Source organism: Seriola aureovittata, chromosome 9, assembly GCF_021018895.1.
Source record: "Seriola aureovittata isolate HTS-2021-v1 ecotype China chromosome 9, ASM2101889v1, whole genome shotgun sequence".
NCBI lineage: Eukaryota > Metazoa > Chordata > Actinopteri > Carangiformes > Carangidae > Seriola > Seriola aureovittata.
In genome coordinates, this window is record NC_079372.1 from 29,199,351 (window position 1) to 29,224,350 (window position 25,000).

At 42.3% G+C, this 25,000-nt stretch overlaps 1 protein-coding gene and 1 long non-coding RNA gene across 3 annotated transcripts in view; one reads left to right on the forward strand and one right to left on the reverse strand.

Annotated features, from left to right (window-relative positions):
- The window catches only part of LOC130174479 (helicase ARIP4-like), a 75,763-nt gene that overhangs the window by 37,176 nt on the left and 13,587 nt on the right, over window positions 1-25,000 (reverse strand). Inside the window, exon 2 of one of the 2 annotated variants that reach the window (XM_056384313.1) lies at window positions 18,751-18,917. In XM_056384313.1, the coding sequence (XP_056240288.1) occupies window positions 18,751-18,865 (115 nt within the window). In that variant the 5' untranslated portion in view covers window positions 18,866-18,917. Of the gene's footprint in view, window positions 1-1,251; window positions 1,454-18,750; window positions 18,918-25,000 lie in introns of those variants that run through there. The other variant, XM_056384316.1, reaches the window with a different exon arrangement.
- LOC130174480 (uncharacterized) lies at window positions 4,614-6,005 on the forward strand. Its single transcript, XR_008828598.1, has 3 exons — window positions 4,614-5,001; window positions 5,637-5,706; window positions 5,802-6,005. It is a non-coding gene; the product is annotated as an uncharacterized LOC130174480 (long non-coding RNA).

Sequence of the window (25,000 nt, forward strand, 5' to 3'; positions counted from 1 at the left end):
CGGGAGACTGTAACTGAACTTTAACTACATTAACTTCAAGCTCTTTAAACCTTTAAGTCTCTATTATTTATATATTTTAACCAACCAGCGAAAACTAAGAATCTTCTCATCGAGGCAGTGCTACAAGTAAAAAACAGTTTAAGGCTAAATCGTACACAACAACTTAATAAAATATACAAATAAATAGAATAAATCTAAAAATACAGGAAAGTCTAAAGGTAAAAGAATAATGAGATCATGTGCTGAATAAATCTCACTTCAAATTCATCCGATTGTTTCAAGTGCTTTGTCCAAAAAATGTCTTTCACACAAACGACAGAGCTGTGTGTGTGTGTGTGTGTGTGTGTGTGTGTGTGTGTGTGTGTGTGTGTGTGTGCGCATAGAGGAGGAATTTGGCTTCAGAAATCTGTGTCAAGGTCTAAAACACCAACAAGCCGACTCCGGAAAACTCTCAAAAGTCACATGATTCACGATCCACAAAAATAATCCTAACACACACACACACACACACACACACACACACACACACAGTTACAAGGCTGATGTTATTAAGCAAAGGCTGCATTTTAAAAGGTAATTTAAAGAAGTTTTTCACACACCTTTGTCCAGTTATTCCACTGTCACAAAACACACCAGCGTTGTGTTCAATGTGCAGTTGTTAAAACGAACGTTGCAGAACAAGCAGAGGAAATCTATCCATTAATAAAGAGCACGACGAGTCCAGAAGAACAATTGTTTAAACTTCTGGTTAATTACAACAGTTTGTTTCAGTTTTCCACAGAGAAACCTGAGGGAACTCTTATTATGAAAACTTCCAGGAAACACTTCAACCTGGATTAAATGGCGACTATTATTTTACAAAAACTGATTTTAAATGAAAGAAAAGAGATTAAACTAAATTCAGACTCTTCTTCTAAGAAACGCAGAGATAAACTCTGCTTGAAAAGTGGAGAAATGTTCCAACCAAATAAATCAACATTAAAGTCGGTGTGAAGTGAGAAACTGGTTTTAGGAACAAGGACAACTCCTGCATCTATTTCATAATGCGCCTTATGAAACCTCAGAGCTCTGATCTGCCCGAGTGGCCCGGTCTTGACTTGGCACTGCGGCACATATAGGTCAGTGTGATAGAACAACCCCCCCCCTGCAGACAGACAGGCACACATCAGGACAAACAGGAACAGACTCATTCACCAGTAAAAAAAACAAAAAACTACAGCGAGTCGGTCAAAAGAAATTCCTTCTACTCACCCATGTCATGTGCCTCAAAGTTTGTTTTCTAGTCTCCTACTCCGGAGAGAGATCCATGCCACCTCCTTCTTACACTTTCACTCTGAGAAACTTCCTCCAGCTGCTGAATGTTCGTCTCTCATGCTGCTGACACACTTCCACACTGTCCCGTCTGAACCCAGCCTTGTCAAAGTCTGTGTGTGCGTGTGTGTGCGTGAGAATGTGTGTGAGTGTGTGTCAGCCTCTCAACATGCAGCTCCAGCCTCGTCTCGCAGCTTTACCGGCGCTCCAGTGAGGACAGAAGGCCATTGGGACAATTACAAAACAATGAGTCGCTGAAAGCTCCCCTAACCTGCCGTGTGTAGGAGACCCCCCTCCCCCTCCTCCACCACCACCACCACTTGTGCTGCTTTTCCTGTCTACATCCTCCTCCTCCCTCACTCTACTTCTCCCCTCCCCCCACACGGCCAACTGACACAGGAGCGAGTGTGATGTCAGCAAGCCCCGCCCACTCCACAGAGGCTGCCTTAGGTAACAGGGGTAATGGGGTTCAACCAGGAAAAGACTGAACGGACGAGAAAGAGGAAAAGAGGGCAAGAGAGAGAGTGCAGGGATGTAAATGATCCTCCTTGTTGTTTCCTGCAGATTTCACTTTGTTGATTGTTGTTGTTTATCTGAAATCAACAATCAATCAAACAATGACTGACATTCAAAATGAAATTCAATCCTTCAGCCCATGTACAAATAATATATATATATGTATATATATATATATATATCTCTAACCAACATATGAAGTAAAATCATACGTGTACATATATGTAAAAGCCCATATGTATGTTTATGTATGTTTGCTATAGACATGCTATGTACAAATATATATAATACATCCCAAATATGTTGATATAATATATAAATACAAACAATAGAAAAAATGAAAAAGAAAAAACGACTTTACAACTTAAAACTAAACTAAATAACTACAACTAAATTTATATTGTTTTAATAAACTTGCATTTATAAATTAAATATATATTCTTAACAATTGTTATAGACCATAAAAATCATCAGATACAGTATATCATCATATAAATTTTATTATAACTTATATACATGATAATATTATCTCCCCTTACGTGTGTGTGTGTGTGTGGGACGACTGAGGATGTGAAATGTCAGAATGAGGAAGAGGAGGAGGAGGAGGAAATGACTGAAGCTAAAATCATCATGTTTTTTTTATTTATTCATTTATGTTTTTAAATATGAATCCCACCTTTAATCACTATCAGTCGTGTGGACGGACTGAGCACTCCAGGTGTTTCTATCTAATTCTATCTTTGTTCACTTTACTGTTTTACACACTGAGACCTTCCTGTTTTTCTGTCCACAGCTGCTGATGCTGCAGTGAATGTAAAAAACAACCCTGTCACGTTCTGGGAGTCTTAAATTGAAACTAACCGTTCATGTCCTTGTTGCTAATCTGCAACAATCACTTTGCAATTACAGATGTGACAAACCACAATGTGATTACAAGCCACGTAATAACCAATCAGGCCTCTCTGTGATTGTGCATGTGGGGAATGATGAGAACAGGCAGAGGAGAGAGACGGAGGACAGAGCTGAAGGAAAGACGAGGAAGAAGAGAAAGAAAGAGAGAGGAGGGAGGAGATGAATGAAGTCATGTGCTACGACTTTCTGGTCGGAAAATTCTCATTTTGGCTTCACAGGACGGTATCGCACGTCGTAAAGACCAATAAACACGCTGTAAACACCGCCGCTGCCACGGACAGTGAATTAAAGAACACGTAAACCCACAAACCATCAACGGAGTGGACGACCAGACTAATTATGAATTTATGAAGCGCTGAGACGAGAAAATACTGGAGATGAAGGAGGCGAGGGGAGGAGTCGGAAGATAAAGGGATGAAGAGAAGGAGGAAAGAGAAGTGATGTCAGGACATGAGAGGAGGTGGAAAAGAAAAAGTAATGTAAAGATGGAAAGAGTGGAAGAGAGAGAGAGAAAAGAAGGAAGAGGCCGTTTCAAAACAATCCTGCGAACTTGAGGACCCTTTTAAAGCCACACACACACACACACACACACACACACACACACTCACATGTCTACATACACTAACCCACATTGCTTAGGAAGCTGGGGGAGGGGCAGCAGATTGAGGTGGGGGAGGAGAGACGAGGAGGCGGTGACAGCAGCAATGTGAAGTGGAGGACTGCATAGCAACATATAAACATTCACACACACACACACACACACACACACGCGCACACTCACCTTTGCCACACTACCACACTTCTGGTATCAAGCCACACCTCCTGTGAGGAAGGGAAGCAGCTGGCATTTCACTGTTTACATAACCTAGGTTGACCAATGGGGGAGAAAGGGAGGGAGGGAGAGACAGAGAGAGAGACAGAGAGAGAGAGACAGACAGACAGAGAGACAGACAGACAGAGAGAGAGACAGAGAGAGAGACAGAGAGAGACAGAGACAGACAAAGAGACAGACAGAGAGACAGAGACAGAGAGAGACAGAGAGAGAGACAGAGAGAGACAGACAGACAGACAGAGAGAGAGACAGAGAGACAGACAGAGAGACAGAGAGAGAGACAGAGACAGAGAGAGACAGACAGACAGAGAGACAGACAGACAGAGACAGACAGAGACAGAGAGGGAGAGAGACAGAGACAGACAGACAGAGAGAGAGACAGACAGAGACAGAAAGACAGAGACAGAGAGGGAGAGAGACAGAGACAGACAGACAGAGAGAGAGACAGACAGAGACAGAGAGAGAGAGGGAGAGAGACAGAGACAGACAGAGAGAGACAGAGACAGACAGAGACAGAGAGACAGACAGAGACAGACAGAGACAGACAGACAGAGACAGACAGAGACAGAGACAGACAGACAGAGACAGACAGACAGAGACAGACAGACAGAGAGAGAGACAGACAGAGACAGAGACAGACAGAGACAGACAGACAGAGAGAGAGACAGAGACAGAGAGACAGAGACAGACAGAGAGAGGGAGAGATTGTTTGGAAGGAGCAGTCAGGGACCGGTCGCAGGAGAGTTACTTAAGGTCGTTCCGCAGAATCTCTCAAAGGGTTAAAAAAAACATGAAGGCATTTGCAGCAGTGAAAGAGATTTTACAGCAGTGAAATTCTACAGTTTCCATGGAGACCGTTTGTTTACTGGCATTAGCGCCTGTGATAGCGGCGAACATTTCGCCCGTGTCGTCTCAGAGTCGGCCAGAAGAAAAAACACAGCGGGAGAAAAGAAGGAAACGACTGAAGTTTCCCTGAAATGTTCCCTGAAGTGTTGAAAGGTTTTCTCCTTGATCTCAGATAAACTTCAGGAATCACTTAAAGGGGACATATTATGCTCCTTTTCAACAAGTTTGAATAAGTCTCAGAGGTCCCCAAAGCATGTATTTGAAGCTTTTTGCTAAAAAATCCACTCCGATCCTATATTTCAGCATGCCTGTAAACCCCTCTTTTTGAGCCCTGTTCAGAACAGGCTGTTTCTGTGTCTGTAGCTTTAAATGCAATGAGCTGTGCCTGACCACGCCCCTCTCCGGAAGGGGATGCCGTTCGGGCTTCTGGCACCGTGCTCTAATGTTTACGGTGACCGTGACCGGCAACCTGGCGTCGGTAGCGATTTGGTTCAACCACACAACTTTTATCCAGAATCTGAGCCAGAGGGAGAGGCTGCTGAAGAAGTTCAAACTCTACAACTGCAGCAGGACGTTTCTGAATGGTTGGTAACCAATTTTGTGTATTTTGACATTACATTTTGAGTTTGTTGATGAGTGCTGGCACACAGTTACTAACATGTAGCTAGGTAGCTAATGCTAACTGTTACTGTCTCGTCATTACTGGGAGCTCTTTTGGTAAATAAGCACTATTGTGAATAGTGTAATGTAGTTATCTGTCATGCCTCCTTAGATATACTTTTACAGTCTGAAAATGTTTGTTGTATGTAGACTGCTACAGGTGTTCAATGTCAGTACTAGTCAGATATTTTAATAGATGCTGACAAAGTAAATAATTTTTCTCCATGTTTTGAGCAGAGATGCTCATCATGACATCTTCCTTTATGAAGTAAATTTATTTTGTGTATTACAATGAAAGCTGTAAATCAGCATAAACATGTCTGACAGCAACAGTAATCTTTAGTCAAAGACTGAACTGTGCAGTTTTCTACACTACACTGTTGTCAAGCTCCACATTATATGCAATAAGTGACATGTTATAAATTACCTCTGTTATATGCACTTGATATGTAGCCAAGCTTACTTCTTACCCACCTTAGCTCCACTGTCTGTCAGTGTTTGAATTTCACAAGCTTTATATTTTGGTGAATGTTTCCATTTTTCTCTATATTTTGGACAGGTGCTCCTGTGGAAACTGTGCAACCATGCCCACAGAAGCTGAGAACATCTGCTGCTAGGAGATACCACAGGTAGCATTCTCACTGGACAAACTAATCACTAATTTGTTTTGATTACATTACATTTATAATCAACCATAGAATTTACCATTTGCAATTCACTGTAGGTTACCAGATGGCTATGGGAGATCGTGGAAGATTTACCATGTATGGTAGACCGTCCTGGGTTGGAGCCGCTCTGCCTCAATGTGTTCTGCCTGCAACATGTACCGCACTGACTATGGTCCTTTACGGTTGAGAGGAATACACCAGTACGTTTTGCTTCTTTGTTAAAACATAGTTTCAATCTAAATAAAAGATGTTAGACAGTCTTGTTTTACTTCAGTGCACATAATTTTACAATGGTAATAACACACCACAAATAGAGTAACACACCCTCAAATAAATTAGTTTAGCTGCTCTTTGATTTGTAAAGTTCTTCTATCAGCAGATAGTGTGCATATAATATATGAATTCAGAGGAGTCATTTCTTTAGTAACAATCAAGCATTTATTTACATCAAATGAGGCAGTTATAATCAGTGATGATGAAAAAACTGTAGGATTCACTGGATCCATATAAAAAATTGTGAGACACAACATAGATATATGTTTGCAAGACTAAATGCCCTGTCCAGTTGTTTTAGTCAGTACAGGTATCTAGCCTATAGGAGCTTTGTGAGCTGGTGCTTCCTTGGTTGCAGAATCTGGGTCGTCATTCCAGCCTGCGTGGTCCTACGCATCCATGCTGTGTTTCCTGACGCCACAGGCCGGTATGTGGGTTTTAGACTGGCCCATGATAGAACCGGGACACAGAGCTGGATATGACCTCCTCCTTCTCAGGCCGCTCCAACTGTGCAGTGAGGTCCTCTGGGATGGGGATGGCCAAAGCAGCTTCTGTGTATGGTCCCAGGTCACAAAGACTTTTTCAAATATGAGGTCCACCACATTCCCTGTTTGATAAAACACAAAAGATTTTTTTTTTACATTTTTCACTTTTTTTTTACAAAACAATGACTGAGTCTGTTTCTAAATACCTCCTGACATTTTCTTTACTGTATTTTGTTATTGATGGAACTGTCATAACATTATATGTGCAATATTTAATACAATGTGTACAAAACATTTTTTGGTTGAAAAATAAAATAATATAACACTTATAGAATGTCGCCTCAGTCTTAACTGGTGTAGCTCTGCATTCTCCCTTCATGGCTTTTGGAAATTGGACCTTGAACAGTGGTTCACCTTCTTTTGTTTGGGCTTGTGGTCGGTCAGCATTTTCATTGTAGTACATGGCAGCCAGGTGACAGATGATGACAGAAACCTTAGCCTACACACTCTCACAAGTTCTAAGTAACCACAGCTTCATTTACCTGCACATTATTCCAAGACTGATAAATGACTGTTAGGTTTATCAAAAGTAGATGCACTTCAGATGGCTACAGACCTGTACTTCTGATGTGAGGCTGAAGATCTTCAAGGATAACTGTGTGCCTACAGTGGGTCAGTCTGGCATGCAACATCCCCTGTTGCAGGAAGCTGTATAGATGGCCTGAACAGAGGAAACAGAGGTTACACCAACATCTCCTCAAATGTGTAGTTATGGCAACAGCTGCAAACAGTGCAAGAATGATAACAGATGCTCTCAATTATGTGTAAATTGGGTTGTCAATAGCTTGTAAATGCTGCAAATAGCTCATTATATGTGCAAGATGCAAAAAATGTGTATTATAGACTATCCCCTTGGACATATCCCCTTAACTCTGCGCTTATCTAGATATTCCCTACAGGCACTGTATCTGTGAACATGATATAAACGTTAAAACGGCCGTTATAAGGCATGACTCTCAATAATAACTTTCACAGCACTAATAAACAAGCCCGGACACCTACGCTAATCAGTACAAAGCCTATTTTTAGTCCGAATTTTACCGGCTTGACTTTACAGACAGCTAAAACGCCTTTAAAATATAATACATTTAACAGGGTGGCTCTTATCAATGTCACACGGCGATACCAAGCAGAAGAATTACATACAATCTGTACCCCGCTATACCCGGCTGCGCGTCGACGACGCTAAACGTTAGCCACGTTAGCTGCCATGCTAACAACACACGCAACAGGCTCTCGTGAACAAACAGTAAAGCAACATAAAATGGTAAAACTTACAGCTCCGAAGTTCAAAGTTGGGTCACAGACAGTCGGTGCTGATCCAAGCTTTATCTTGAGACTTGTAGGAAATCCTGCGTTGTCCTGGCCCTCGTTGAGAAAGCAGTCCGAGGTGAAATGGTTAGCACACACGTACAACACTTTCGGAGTTGGAGCGGGAACATTTCCATCAAAAATAAAATTAATCCACTGGGTCTTCAGATCCTCGGGCGTAGGGATTAAAAAATCTGTGTTGGTTTGTGCAGCCAACAACAAAGCAACTACTGTGTTTCGCTGTACCTTCGACATTGTTCTACCGAAAGCCAGTGTTCGCGAGGGAAGTAACGATACCGTCTGCAACACGGACTCAGAGGGCGGAACACACACCTAGCTCGGGGAGCGTCACCCATCCGGGGGGAGGGGCATCGCCCTTCTTGACGTCACCAGGGGCGAATCTCCATTTCGCTCGTTTGAGCACACATTTCTTGAAAGGTGGAGAAAGCAAAAGACGGAGAGGATGGACTTTTCTCATGTTTGGGGGGTCCGTAGACACGCCAGGGACACATACTACTGATAGAAAACCATGGAAAAGTGCATTTTGCATAATAGGTCCCCTTTAAAGTCACCTGGTAAAGGATGAGATAACAGCTCGGCCTATCAGGAGCAAATCAACAGTCTCCATGGAAACAGTAAAGTTTTATCGCTGTAAAGTGATTTAACGAGTTGAACCAGAGGTAAAACCAGAACCGGACCTCAGTCACAGACGTTTGTGTTGTTGGTTTGAGAGTAACACACGGGAGCTCTGCTTCACATTTACTGACCATGTCTTTAAAACCAAGACGACACAAATCTTCTAAGTTCATTCATTCACTCATTCAGTGTTTCATTCTCTCTCTGAGGTGAGAAACAGAACTGTTCTGGACCTCAGAGACTTCTCGTCCATGTTGCTTCTAAACTCTGAGTTCATCTGCTGATGAAGACGGAGTCATATGATCAAGAGCTCACAATTTAAAAAACACACGTCATTATAGTTAAAAGGTTAAACCATATTTCTGTCATGATTTATTTTGGTAATTATCATTATAAATAAAACTATTTTCATTCACTGTTCACTTTATGTTGCTGAATCCAATAAAAACTTCTTGAACTAGTTTTTACGACTTTACGAGATCCTGAAAATCCAGTCAAGGAAAACAAAAATATCAACATGGCACCGGAATGAATTTAGTATCTCGAGCTCTGCCTGAAGATCAACTCTTCACATCCAAAGGGAAACCAGGAGATGGAGATACGAGCTGTCGCAACTACAGATTGACAAGGATTTCAGGTGGATTGTGTTTCATAAAAACAAGAAAGAAAGAAAGAAAAAGAGAAAGAGAAAGGAAGAAGTTCAGATCAGGACTGCAGCTCCCTGGTGATGTTTCTGTGATTAGAACTCATTTGTTTTATCAGTTAACCCTTCATGTAAATGTGTTGACGAGTCTGAGTGTTAACAAGGATTTTCTGCTCTGATCTGAATATAAACAAACCCGTGTTGGTGACATCATGGCGACATCACAGTGACATCACAGTGAGTCTGCAGCTGCAGCAGCAGCAGTGAGAGTGTGAAAGTGAAAAGTTGAGACTCCGACAGCTCTGAGCTCAACCAGAACAAAGATGGCAGCTGGTTTCACTGATGAGTTACTCTGACTCATAATCACTTTGATAATGAGCCAGAGTGTTACCTGATCTGAAGTCTGCTCACACACACACACACACAGACACACACACACACGCACACACAGACACACACAGACACACACACACACACACACACACAGACCTGGCAGTCCGGTGTATCAGTATGTAGACCAGCTGGTGTTACTGTATCACCTCCTACACTTTGTGCAGCCCTTTATCAGGTCTCACACACACACACACACACACACACACACACACACACACACACACACCACACACACACACAACCACACACACACACACACACACACACAGACACACACACACACGCACACACAGACACACACACACACACACACACACACACACACACACACACAGACACACAGACACACACACACACACACACACGCACACACGCACACACACACACACCTTCAGAGAACCAAATTTTGGTCGTTCTTTTCATCTGTTCTTCAGTTTATTCTGAAAATCTCTGGTGTCATCACTTCCTCCTTGAAATCATGTTCATACACGACTGAACCCGAACAGTTGTGGTGGCAACGTGACTGCTGACCGGATCATGTTCAGAGGAAACTTTTCTTATTCCTGCGCACCGGCGCCAGTCAGAGCGGCATGCATGAATGTAACTCCATCATCTCGCCTCCTTCTTGCTCCGTGTTTGGTCTCCACCAGCTCCTGATGAAAATATCTGTTTTTAAATCTTTTTTTCCCCACTTTCTTCCTCAGCTACAGTCACTAACTTTCTTCACCTGAGCTCATCTTCCTGAAGCTGCTGCTGATCGGCTGAGGCTTTAAAGCTGTGTGGCGCTGCAGCAGGTTTCTATCATTGCTGTCATCCCTCAATAAAAACACGACGTACTGAGAACACAACACGGCTGCTGCTGTTCATTTTCTCCTTTGGAAGTTGTCGGTGAAAAACATGACATTAATAATCTCCTGGTGATCCAACAGTCCAGGTCTGACTGGAGCTGGCAGGTGACGCGTCCTGATGAAACCGCCAGGTGTCTTCACGTCGTGGGAGGAAACATGTTTACTTGTTTTTCTTCAGAGTGTGTTCTGCTTACCTACGCCCACACACAGGCAGGGGAGCAACAGGCTAATTAACAGACTATTACTCTGCTGCTCTCTGGAGTCACTGTGTGTGTGTGTGTGTGTGTGTGTGTGTGTGTGTGTGTGTCTTATGAAAGATGTGACTAAACCTTATGACAGCCTCATCTGAGCTGCAGAGGGCCAATAACATGCAGCACACACACCCCTCAATCTGTTCACATACAGACTCACACACACCCACGCATGCACTGAAAACCCTGAGGCGCACACACACACACACACACACACACACACACACACACACACACACACACACACCTGACCCAGAACAGTTATCCCAGCAGCGCTGTGATGCCGAAGAGGATGATTTTATTTTTGGAGACTGGTCCCACCTCCCCAAGTCCATTTCTTAATGTCACTCTTTGAAGAATGGCCATGCTTCTCCTCAGCGCACGCACGCACGCACGCACGCACGCACGCACGCACGCACGCACGCACGCACGCACGCACTAGGATAAATGTCTGTGTATATTCTCTGTATTTTTCTGGGTCAGTTTGTGTTTTCCATTGAAGGTCCAAATGTTCATGGCTCATCTTTTTTTCCTGCTTTTTTTTCTATTAAATGAAAATTCTCCAGATGTTTTCTGAAAAATGTTGATTAAAAATCATTTTCACACAGATTCTACATTCAAGATTTTTATGTTTAATTCTTTAAATAACTGCTGCAAAGAGGGTGTTTTGGTCACTATGGTAACTCAGAGCAGGGGTGGATGATATCGTTACTTTTTAAAAAATCATAATATACTTAATTTTACATCATGTATCACTACGTGGTTATAGAGCCCTGCAGTGGTTTTCAATATTCAGTATTTGTCAGACTGTAGTTTTTTAGTTCAGTGTGGTACCCATGTGGAGTTCCCCAGGGTTCAACTCTAGGTCCATTCTTATTTCGTCTCCGTCTCATTTTCGTGGACACGTTATCATGGTAACGCCTTGACAGAACGTCTTCAAATTTGGAACAAACATTCACTGGGACTTAAGGATGAACTGATTAGATTTTCATGTTCAAAGGTCAAAGTTCAAGGTCACTGTGACCTCACAAAACACTTTTTAACCATTACTAAAGACTAGTCTGAGTGGCAGAGGGATACATCATCATCATATCCGCTCTTCTTGTCCTGTTTTACCATCTAGTTTTGAGTTTTAAAGATGCAGAACTTGTCAGACTTTGTTTCCTCGTGGACTGATACAATGATCTGTTAAGAAATGTAAAGTAAACTCAGCTTCCACTCGAGCAAAAAGTATTAAAAACAGGAAGAGCGAAGTTATCACTCCACTTTTGGCAGCACTATACTGGTTACATGTTTGTTTGAGGATTGATTTTAAAGTTTTAAATTTACTTTTTTAACTTTTACTTTAAAGCTCCTCTGTCATTTTCTGTCAGTTCCTGATCTTGAAGTCGTTGTCATGACGCCCAGATCATTATCTTCATTCAAACTTACTCATTCAAACTATTTTATATCAACTAGCTTATGTATAATTTGTCTTTTATGCTTGAGATTTATTCTGTTTCGACGCTGCACATTTTTCATTGTTTCTGTCTGTTTCACCGATTTCTGTCACATTCATTTTATTCCTGTCTTTGTTTTTATTGCTTCGTGTCGCGCTCAACAAATAAACTTGATCATAATTATTTGTTATATCATATGTCAAACATATCGCAATAATATTCCTGTACATCCAACTCCAGCTCATTGATTTACAGTTGGAGTCAGACCTATAAAGGTTCATTTAACACACATTTCTTCCATATAACTGAATATACATTGAAAAGAAGACGAAAACGTCCGTCTCTCACGTTTCCATTTTTTGTGCAATTTTTCTCTAAATGATTTGAAAGACATGGAAAGACAAGCACACACACACACACACACACACACACACACACACACACACACCACACACACACACACACACACACACACACACACACCTGACCCAGAACAGTTATCCCAGCAGCGCTGTGATGCCGAAGAGGATGATTTTATTTTTGGAGACTGGTCCCACCTCCCCAAGTCCATTTCTTAATGTCACTCTTTGAAGAATGGCCATGCTTCTCCTCAGCGCACGCACGCACGCACGCACGCACGCACGCACGCACGCACGCACGCACGCACGCACGCACTAGGATAAATGTCTGTGTATATTCTCTGTATTTTTCTGGGTCAGTTTGTGTTTTCCATTGAAGGTCCAAATGTTCATGGCTCATCTTTTTTTCCTGCTTTTTTTTCTATTAAATGAAAATTCTCCAGATGTTTTCTGAAAAATGTTGATTAAAAATCATTTTCACACAGATTCTACATTCAAGATTTTTATGTTTAATTCTTTAAATAACTGCTGCAAAGAGGGTGTTTTGGTCACTATGGTAACTCAGAGCAGGGGTGGATGATATCGTTACTTTTTAAAAAATCATAATATACTTAATTTTACAGCATGTATCACTACGTGGTTATAGAGCCCTGCAGTGGTTTTCAATATTCAGTATTTGTCAGACTGTAGTTTTTTAGTTCAGTGTGGTACCCATGTGGAGTTCCCCAGGGTTCAACTCTAGGTCCATTCTTATTTCGTCTCCGTCTCATTTTCGTGGACACGTTATCATGGTAACGCCTTGACAGAACGTCTTCAAATTTGGAACAAACATTCACTGGGACTTAAGGATGAACTGATTAGATTTTCATGTTCAAAGGTCAAAGTTCAAGGTCACTGTGACCTCACAAAACACTTTTTAACCATTACTAAAGACTAGTCTGAGTGGCAGAGGGATACATCATCATCATATCCGCTCTTCTTGTCCTGTTTTACCATCTAGTTTTGAGTTTTAAAGATGCAGAACTTGTCAGACTTTGTTTCCTCGTGGACTGATACAATGATCTGTTAAGAAATGTAAAGTAAACTCAGCTTCCACTCGAGCAAAAAAGTATTAAAAATAGGAAGAGCGAAGTTATCACTCCACTTTTGGCAGCACTATACTGGTTACATGTTTGTTTGAGGATTGATTTTAAAGTTTTAAATTTACTTTTTTAACTTTTACTTTAAAGCTCCTCTGTCATTTTCTGTCAGTTCCTGATCTTGAAGTCGTTGTCATGACGCCCAGATCATTATCTTCATTCAAACTTACTCATTCAAACTATTTTATATCAACTAGCTTATGTATAATTTGTCTTTTATGCTTGAGATTTATTCTGTTTCGACGCTGCACATTTTTCATTGTTTCTGTCTGTTTCACCGATTTCTGTCACATTCATTTTATTCCTGTCTTTGTTTTTATTGCTTCGTGTCGCGCTCAACAAATAAACTTGATCATAATTATTTGTTATATCATATGTCAAACATATCGCAATAATATTCCTGTACACCCAACTCCAGCTCATTGATTTACAGTTGGAGTCAGACCTATAAAGGTTCATTTAACACACATTTCTTCCATATAACTGAATATACATTGAAAAGAAGACGAAAACGTCCGTCTCTCACGTTTCCATTTTTTGTGCAATTTTTCTCTAAATGATTTGAAAGACATGGAAAGACAAGCACACACACACACACACACACACACACACACACACACACACACACACACACACACACACAGTTAACGAAGCCTTGATGAGACACGTCTGTAACTGTTATAATATGTGATGATTTTCTAAAAATACCTTCACATGGCAACAGAACGTGTCATTTCCCACATGTATATGTGTGTGTGTGTGAGAGTGTGTGTTATGTATGAGTGTTGAGTGTGGTGCCAGTGGTCACTATGACAACCCCAAACCTCTCCAGAGCAAAAATTGTGATAACGAGAAGCAAACTACTAATTATTAAATTCTTCAGAGATGAATTTGACCTTCAACTGAAAAAAATTAAATAAAATATATATGAGACTTCATATATATATATATATATATATACATACACATATACATACATATAGATACATATATATATTATACATACATATGATACATATATAACGTCTCATTATCTGTGCATCAGAGAACTGATGCACAGATGTAAAGTTTCTGTCATTGGTGATATTTTTTTTTTTTTAAATTTTCTTGGTTTTCTTTTTGGAAATAAATTTGAAACTTTCCGACACTGTTATTTTTGTGTATCCTGATAAACCTTTGATCCATATATCGACACATGTGGGTTTGGGATGATTGTGTTACATGATTATTGAACTTTCTTTGTTCTCCTGTTGAACTTTTCTACTCTGAATGATATTTGAGGAGGTGAAGAACATGAAAGAGACTGAAAATGAAAGAACAGATCTACCAAAGAAAAATTTAAATCAAGAATATTCACAGAAGTTTGCACATAAAAATGACAATACAGAGTTAGAAGGAGATTTAAATAAAAATGTCGGGAACGGAGAGAGATAGATAAAAGGAGAAAATAGAGAGAAGTGAGAAAGAATGGAGGATGGGAGGAACAAAAACAGAGTAGAAAGAGAAAGGGGAATGGATGTTTAACCTGGAGGAGGAAACTGTCACAACTCTGAGGGGGCTGGCGTCCTGGCGACGGTTGTTGTGGCAACGGTGGGAGAGACGCAGGACACGGCGGGGGGTGATGATGCCTCAAGAGCAAAATAGACTAAACTGGCAAAGGGAGGAAGACAAACATGTAAATGTGTGTCTTTCTTCTCCCTCCATCTTTATCTGTTTGTGTCCGAAGGAACAGAGTCGTCCTCCCGAACTGTGACGAGATCAATACACAACACAAGGCTTCAATCAATAAGTGATACAGCCGCTCAGAAACTACAGGACGCTTTTCTGTTGCACGTGTTCGCCTGTGACCTGCTGACCTCGCAGGACCAGCCTCACGTTTCCGGCTCAAGCAACAAACAACTTCCATTTCTGTTTCAGTCATGGAAAGAAAAGAAAGAAAGTTTCAAAATGGAAAATTATCAAAAAGGAAAAAACAAGGGAAGGTGTTTTACTGGGGACACCTGTGAGATTCCACATATTCTACTTTACTACTTTAAATATCAATCATTATAATTCTTAATCAAATACTTGATTATACGCTACGCCTGCTGCCATCGGGGCGCCATTTCAGGAGACGCTGCCGTGGGTCGTACCCGAGGGTTTGAAAGTGGTTGTTGTTGTTGTTGTTGTTGTTGTTGTTGTTGTGTGGTTGTTCAGGTCTTTGATTTTTGATCCTGTGTTTTCTGCGTCGTCTGTCTGACCTGTTTGTTGTTAGACATCAGATCAAATTCCGACACTTGGCCTTAAAAATACAACAATTATTCTAAGATGACACAGTTTTTAATCTGCGCTGACCCAGTCGCTCTGCTGGGTCAGTTATACAAGGTGTTGCACAACAAAAACATGTTTTATAAGCCTGAGGAGAGAGAGAGGCACGAGGACCTGAACCCCTTTATACTGAATGATTAATGACTCATCATCTCTCTCTCTCTATTTCACACACACACACACACACACAAACACACACAGACACACACACACACAGTATATGTTGCCCTAATTACATTACATTAAGTATCCTGTTTGATGCTATATAGATCTAATGGGTCTCAAAGTGTGTGTGTGTGTGTGTGTGTGTGTGTGTGTGTGTGTGTGTGTGTGTGTATGTGTGTGAGAGAGAGAGGGGGTGGTGTGCTCAGCCCCTCCCCTATCTGTGATGTCACAGGAAGCACCATCTGATCGATGGATTTATTGAGAGTTTCAACATTTACAAATATTAATAACGAATGAGCTGCAGAACTCAAACTCAAAGTTATTATTATACAAAACAACATGTGATGGATACCGCCACAGACCAACGTAATTATGTCATTAACTCTGTAATTAATTTGGACAACGCAACAAGGAGATTATTAACATCTGGTTCTCTGACAGACGTCCATGCTGCAGATACACAGCTCATCATATCAGCGCCATGACAACAAGACAACAGAGATTTAAAATTTTCAGACTCTTCAACTTCAGCGCTTGTGAAAACCTGCGTCTCTCTGAAAGTCCAGCAGCTGCACAAAGTCTCCACACCCGGTCACAGTGAGTGCAGACGTGACGGAGAGAACAGTGAGGGAGGTGGACTCAGGGTTATCATCAGAGCGTGTTGGAGTTACCATCACAGGAAACGCTGGAAGTCTCTGGAGAACCGCTGACAAACACTCTGGTGCGGAGCTTGAGATACATTCAGCTCGACTATTTCACTGAGTTTCTGACAGAAATGAGTCGCCACATTCAAACAAACAGATGAGTCTGAAGTAAATAAAGACCAAAGACACAGAGGGACAGGATGAACCTTCATTGACCATGAACACAATCCCAACTCTAACCAAGTCTCACCCTCCACCAGCTTTTAAACCAGAGACGTCGGAACTAAATTTCCTTTCAAAGTCTGACACTCGAGTTTAGTTCTCACAAACAGAACAACAAGATGACACACTCACAGCGTGCCAATGAAGTTATTTGAATTGTAGAATCAGTGCAGAAGCAGATTTAAACAAGGACATTCATTATTCCTGCAGGTAAATCTCTCATTCTATCTCTCTCATTAATTGACAAATATTTCAGAAGCTGGAAGTTTGTTCTGCTGCAAATCGAATGAAAAATGTCTCCGAGCGTGAGGGAGGGAAATGTTACTGCCAAACATTTCGTTTATGAAATATAAGACAGGAAGTCAACAAGGTGTTTTCCAGTGTTGCTCCTCCCTCCTCCATCTCTCATTGACCCCAAGGAAGTTTTCTCTCCGAGATCAAACCACTGACGCCATTTAAGTTCTCCAGCTGAAGTTTAAATCTTACCTCCTACACACACACACACACACACACACACACACACACACACACACACACACACACACACACACACACACACACACACACACGACTCAGCGTCTAATAGAACTAATGGATGATTCATTGGGTTATGTAACACATACTGGCAACAGAAGAAATGAGGAGAGAGTTTAGAGGAGTTTTGTTTTCCTGGGGGAGGACACGAGGCCACGGCCGGCTGAGGAGAGCCGGTCTGGTCACACATGAGGACGATGCAGCTGCTGCTTCAGTTTGTTCTGACGGAAACGTCTTTAAAAACCCCCCGACAGTAGTTTTATACGGTACGTAAGAAAGTCAGTGTTCATCTGTGAAGCACCTTTTAAAACACAAAGAGCTTCACAGAAGAGTGAAAGACAATAAATCAACATTAAACAGGAGACAAGAAAACACACAAACAGTTGGAGAAAAGAAAGGTCTTCGGCTCCGACATGAATCACCCACATGAGCTTGTGACCTGACGCTCAGGGGGAGGGAGCGACGGGCGAGGATGAAGCGAAGAAAAGCAGAAGCTGTTGTTCAGGAAGTAGAAGAAAACAACGAAGGAAGAAAACTCTACGACAAACTTGTCGGTCCTCGCTTCATTTTAATGGCGTGTGCGTCGCGGCTGTGGAACGTCTTGGCGTTCATTTCGGTGCACATGTTAAACGCTGGATGCGTGGCGTCAGCGTGGCGGCTGACGTCGAATGTTGGAGTTAATTACTAAATAATTTCAGATTTATTTTTGACAGAAAACGTCTCCGTCGCCACGTGCAGCTGCTGCAATGGACAGTGTCATTTTCAGATTAGACATAGAAACTCAGTTTGATGTAATGTTGATGGTATGATGTCACTATGACATCATCATCATCGGTTTCTTCTGCAAGACGCATCGTATATGAAAAATAGGCGAGACAGAATCACAACGCAGCCGGTGTGTCCGCTCTAATCCGTTGAACAAAATGAAAATCAACACGCTCTGCAGCCGCCACGCTCACGCCACGCATCCAGGGTGTTCCCGGCCTTGACACATTTCTCTCTCTCTCTTCGCGGCTGCATCACGTGATCTAGAGATTCGGCGTCTCTATTTTTGGCTTTTTTCACGTGTGACTCGTCTCCCAGCAAAAACAGACAGAGAGAAGACCTGATGATGTCACAGTGACATCATAGATAAATCAGAAACTAATTTATAATGAAAAGAAACTCTGTCATCATGACTTTGACTCACTTGATACTTCGAACGCTGCCGCTCTGGTTGGAGTCTCTAGGACGTTAGTTAATGGTAAACGGACCGGGAGCAATGTGAGACGGTCTTAAGCCGCCATTTTGACTCACCAGGTGTCCCTTCATCTTCATCGTCTCCATCGTTGTCTTCGTCTTCACCGCTGACGTAACAGATCGCCTCCTCCCTCCTCCTCCTGTTCAGCCGCTCCTCTTCTTCATCAGACATCCTGACCTGCAGGCTGCTGCTACCTCAGCATGGCCACACCGCTCACACACACCTGAAGCCCAGAGGACAGGTGAGAGCCAATCAGTGAACGAACAAGTGGAGACACAACCAATGAAATGACTCCTCTCTCTCTCTCTCTCTCTCACACACACACACACACACACACAGCAACATTATGCAGTTCTACATCATAATCAACTTCCATGATGTTGATTTTAAATTAATCTTATTTTAAATTGGATTTCATTCGTTAAGGATTATTGATCTCTGATGAGATGATCCAGCTCCTCTTTGTTCTCATCATACCACCAGTCACATCATTGATGTTTATATGCATATTTTATTGTATATTTATATATTTCTTTATTTATTTTAATATATGCTGCTAAGAAGACTGCTGTCAAACATAATTTGAGTTTGTATTAGTCTGCAATGAAGAACCACAATAAAGAACCTGTCTTTGTAACACCACCCATTATATTCTATTATCACCTGTTGATTTCTACATGAGATGTTTTGGAATTGAAATTGAAATTTCTGCAGGAAACTATGATGGAAAAAGGAATTCCTGGTGTTTTCATGCAGAGTAAAAACTTTCACAGAATCAAACGGATCAAACGACCAGCAGACATCACTCTGCAGTGAATATTAACCATGTGATGAACTGCAGGTAAAGGTGAGGTCTCGTCTATTCTCTGATATTCACAGATATGAAAAGAACTCTCATATTCATGTAGCTGGTGTTTTCCCTCCCAGGGGGGAAGAAAATGCATCAGATTCTTTTCTTCCTGTTGCTCTGTAGGTAAAGTTCACCTCCAGGGGGTTTGAATGTACTTTACAGGAGTATTTTAAAAGCCATCTGAGAGACAGAGAGACAGAACCAGCATGATGACCTGGAGATGAAAGGCAGAGCTGCGGAGGAGATGGACGGAGCGACGCGATGACGGAGGTGAAGAGCTCTCAGGAGTCTCAAGATGCTTTTAAAAACTCCGCCTCTGAGCAGCAGCGAAATTACACTCACATCACTAACAGGCATTTCTCTCTGTGAGGCTGTCAAACAATCATAAACTGAAACCACCGCGTCCTTCCTTATCAGCTGTGGTTTGGTAAAAGCAAAGTTATGTTCCTTCTTTTCTTCTATATAGCAGCCATGATCATTATCTGAACTTCCTCCTCTTCCTTCTTCTGCTCTGATTCATATTTAGTTTCACATGTTTTCACTCATAAAAACTGGGTCTGAAGCTCAACTCCTCTCACTTCCTGGATCAGGCCTTGAGCCCCGCCCACCACCTGCTGGCTCCAGGTGGACAGGTGAAAGAGCAGAGAGCATCAAGATGGTGAGAGGAGGAAACATCAGAGAGACTCAGTCAGACCCAGACTCAGAGGAGGAGTCTGAGACCAGAACCAGAGACTAGCAGACGGGTCAGAACCGTTAGCTAGTTAGCATCTTTTCAGAGCAGTTAGCTAGTTAGCATCTCGTCAGAACCGTAAGCTAGTTAGCATCTCTTCAGAACCGTAAGCTAGTTAGCATCTCGTCAGAACCAGACTCAGAGGAGGAGTCTGAGACCAGAACCAGAGACTAGCAGACGGGTCAGAACCGTTAGCATCTTTTATTTGTTTATGTTGTTTGTTAGCAACACGGTGTTAGCGGTTGCGTTAATGCTAATGCTAACTCTCTCTCTGTACTGACGAGGTTTCAGGTGTATTTAGCCGCGCCCCCCCCGTCCCAACCAGCTGACGGGATTGGTTCCTGAGGTTTGTGACGTATGAAACCCTGAATCTGTTTATGAGACTGTGATTGGTTCACTGCAGGTCAAGGTGGAAACACACATCATCATGTGTCTGTGTTATATAAAAACATCATATGGACGTTAACGAGGTGGGGAGGAGAGGATTTAAATTTCAGACAGTTACAAAGACACGAGAACAGAAATGTCATTATTATCATAATCAAAATCATCGAATAAAACGATTCTCTATTATTCTATAAATCACATTAATTCACCAACATCTGTGAGTTTCAGTGAAATGTTTCCTCAGTCGACATGAACAAGAATCTTAAATCTCTAAATAATCCGCACTGAGGCCAGACACACAGTAGTATCACAGCGAGCTTTACTCTTGGTCACCTGCCAGCTCACCTTGCATAACATTACACAGCAGATTACACAACAGCTAGCGGCGGCCAACTTGACTTATTGGTCCCGTCAGCGTGGTTTTTACAGGCCTCATGAATCCAAGCACGGACTGAAAACCGACATGCTGAGCTCTGACGTTCTGCTTTCCCACAACACAGATGTGTGTTTAACCACAGGACCTGTTGTTTCTATGGTAATGAGCTCAGAGGAGGAACACGAGTCAGACACGTCTCACTCCAGGACCGTAAACCTGGGATGGGATGGCGGCGGCGATGTGGCAGGCAGAATAATCATCACACTCATTGTTTCTCATTTGACTCCACTCGTGTTCAAACGAGTGAAATAAAAGCTGCTTCAAAATCAGCTCAAGGGCCGAGTGAAGGGCCCCCGACCGCACAGAGGTAATCACTGCTGCGGCGCCGATCCTCGCCAAGACAACACGACGATCATGTCCACCACGGGTTCGTTCAGCACAACGGGTGAAATTATTATAATGGTTTCAGTCAATTATGGTTTTGTGAGGTCACAGTGAGCTTGACCTTTGACCACCAGAGTATATCTTTGCATCGAAATGAACATTTGTGCCATATTTGAAGAAATTCCCTCAAGACGCAAGAGGAAGAGGAACACCGCAGTGATTACTGTTCATCTGAGGGAGAATGTGGAGACAAAACTTCAGGGGAAGCACTCCGATCCTTGACAAGATATTTCCCTCACAACCAAAAATGTCATGGTTATTAATCCTCTGGGGATCACGAACTTCAACCCATCGAATAGTTGATCTTTAGAGATACTTCTCTCTGAACGAAATAAAGTGGTTGATGAACAGACATCGTCGTCCCCACGCTGATCTCTGATCCACCATAAAACAAACCTGCTGCTGGGATAGAGACCCGGTGTCTTGCTCATGGACACATCAGCAGCGTGGCTCACCTCTCCTCCCCACAACGATCAGACACCGTGACACAGATACCAACCGCAGACCAACCACCGCTGGGAACCAGCACATGCTGCACCTGGATCAGTGACCTCCTTATGTAACGTTACATGCCAGGGAAGTGGTGACTGCAGATTTTTGGCTGGGAGCTCATTAGTCTGTGTGTGTGTGTGTGTGTGTGTTTGCCATTCATCAGTCCAAGACAAACACAGTCACTATATGTCAGTACAGACTAACCTGTCGTCAAGAGTCAAGAGGTCTCACTGTCCCAAGTATCACTGGCACTAAAGCCAAAGATGCTGGTGGTAATTTCAGCTGATTCTCAACAAGAACAAGTTCCCTGAGAGTTAAAAAGGTCCAGGTTTCTTCCTGACGCCGTGAAGCATCTGTTTTGTTAAAAGAAACATTCCCTGAGATTAAAATTAACCTGACTCCAATTACAACTGCAAGTAGATCACATGACCCTCCCACAGACACACACTGTACAGCTTGTTATTTTCCCACATAACCTGAAAGTCACATCCGCTCTTAAACCCACTGTGCAGCCTGCATGTCAGAGGACAGCAGGCGTGTTATGTAACATACAGTGTATGTTCGCAGCTCGTGTGTTGAGGATGGAGCCAGTGACGGAGTGAGGCAGGTAGACGAGACGTTAGAGATGGTACAGTCTACTTCAGGGGTGTCACAAGATTCGTTATCTTTAAACGCCGTATATTACTGTATTATGTTTACGGTTCCCTCTCCGTCTCAACAGCCGTCAACAACCCGAATATATACAAGTCATCTAAATCTATAGCATTAATAAGCTGTGAGTCGCTCTCTGGATGACGTCACGTCACCTGATCTATTCTCATGTTATTTCTTGTCATGTTATCACTTTCTTTATTTTCTCTCTTCTGGGTGAACTTGCTTATAACAGCATGTTACAGTATTGTTGCTTGAAGGAAAAAAGGAAACAGCACTTTGCAGCACTGTATTTTTTTGCAACTCATTTTGGAAAAACAAACTGGAGCGGAGTTTGATGTTTCCTATTTCCAATCACGTTGTGTTGTGTCGTAGAACGTGATCAAATGAAACGAGCTACTTTACTCGTCCGGCGTCTTTAAACCCGAGATCTCCTTCAGACTTATTAACCAATCTTTTTGTTCCAGATTCTCTATGAAGGACGTCCAACATTAAACCAACACACAATATAATTACACCATTCACAACAGAGGACGGCGTCTGATCAAAGCACAGAGTTCAAACCCCAACACGCAACAAGCTGCAGAGGTGGTTTTCTGCAGCTTGTTGCTCTGGGTTCATTATTCTCTGCAGGTGTTCGTGTTGTTGAATCCTCGCTCTCTGTAAAAGCTATTTTACAAATGTCACCATGAGTTTCCTTCAGCTCTGCACTGATGTGACATCGTACCTGCTCCACAGGGAGCGGCTCAGGTGAGTCTCATCGTTCTGACTTTGAACACGACGGTTCACACGAGGAGTCAGTGGAAACTAAAATGATACAAGAGGAACGTTCACGTGGTTCTTTGATGAAAAGGCATTTAGATACTGAAAAAAACAAACGATTGAAACTGAATTTAAATTCAGCTTCTGTTCACAATGAACAACAGAGGAAGCGCAGAAGCTCAGAGATTTAACCAAACATCCATTCAACCTTGGACTGAATATATATATATATATATATATATATATATATATACATATATATATACACACACACACACACACACACACACACATTCATCTGCCTTCAGAGAAAAGACAATTAGTTGAGAGATTAAATCTGTTTTGATTGATTATTATTATTCAGTAATGGAAAAAAATAAAATAATTATAAGGTACATTTAAATTAGTGTTTCTGAACTCTCTGGTTTTCATTGCTATTTGATGCGGGTGAAATAAAGTGAAAACAAAAGCCGGAGCAGGAGTCAGGTTAATGTTGGAGACGACACAAGTTCACTGCTTCTTTAGTCTGAATCCTCCGTGAACAGATTACCAGAGCCAGAGTTAGCATTAGCACAACCACTAACACTAGCTACAAGCTAACAAACAGCATGAACAAATAAAAGATGCTAACAGTGCTAACGGTTCTGACCCGTTTGCCAGTCTCTGGTTCTGGTCTCAGACTCCTCCTCTGAGTCTGGGTCTGACTGAGTCTCTCTGATGTTTCCTCCTCTCACCATCTTGATGCTCTCTGCTCTTTCACCTGTCCACCTGGAGCCAGCAGGTGGTGGGCGGGGCTCCAGGCTCAATCAGGAAGTAGGAGGAGATGAAAACAATGTTAAACTAAATATGAATCCCAGCAGATTTTTACAGAGTTTAAAACACGTCTGGAGATGAACTTACAGGTAAAAACATGCAGAGGCTCAGAGACTTGGAGTGAACAGGTCTCCCTCTCATCAGCAGGATCCACGTCTCTTAATACAACATGAACAAGGTCATGGAACCTGGATTATTAAAACACACTTGCTGTTACCATGGTTACCACTGATTTCACCACATGGACCACTAAATCTTCAGATCATCACCTCAAAGAGCACGTCTCATCATTTCTAGGTGTAAATTTCAATTAGATTTCCTGACGAGCGACATGAGAAACTCGACCAGTGGATCAGACGTCCGACACGAACAGACGGAGTTTCCGCTGCAGCTGAAACACCGACCGCAAACTTCAGAGATCATTAAACTGTCATGAAAACCGTCTCGTACAGAGAGAGCTGGGAGGAACAAACCATTCCCTCCTCACCCCCCACGTCCTCCTGCCTTACATAACCTCACCCAGCAGGACGGAGGGGGAGGGGTTGGGGGTGGGGGGGTTCTCCACAGACGTCTGGTTCAGCCAACACAATGCAGTGCAGTTTTACTTCGACTGGGCCAGACACAACGAGAAGTTATTTAAATTCAGTGAATATGGAAACAAGATGCTGACGAGGGCAAAATATAAAAAGCACGGGGGGGTGGACAAAGACAGGAGATGTGGGTGAAGGCGGGAGGAGGGGTGTATGGAGAGGCGGGAACAGTCTGGTCTGTCTGGTGTCCTAAAAAAAACACCCCCCTGAC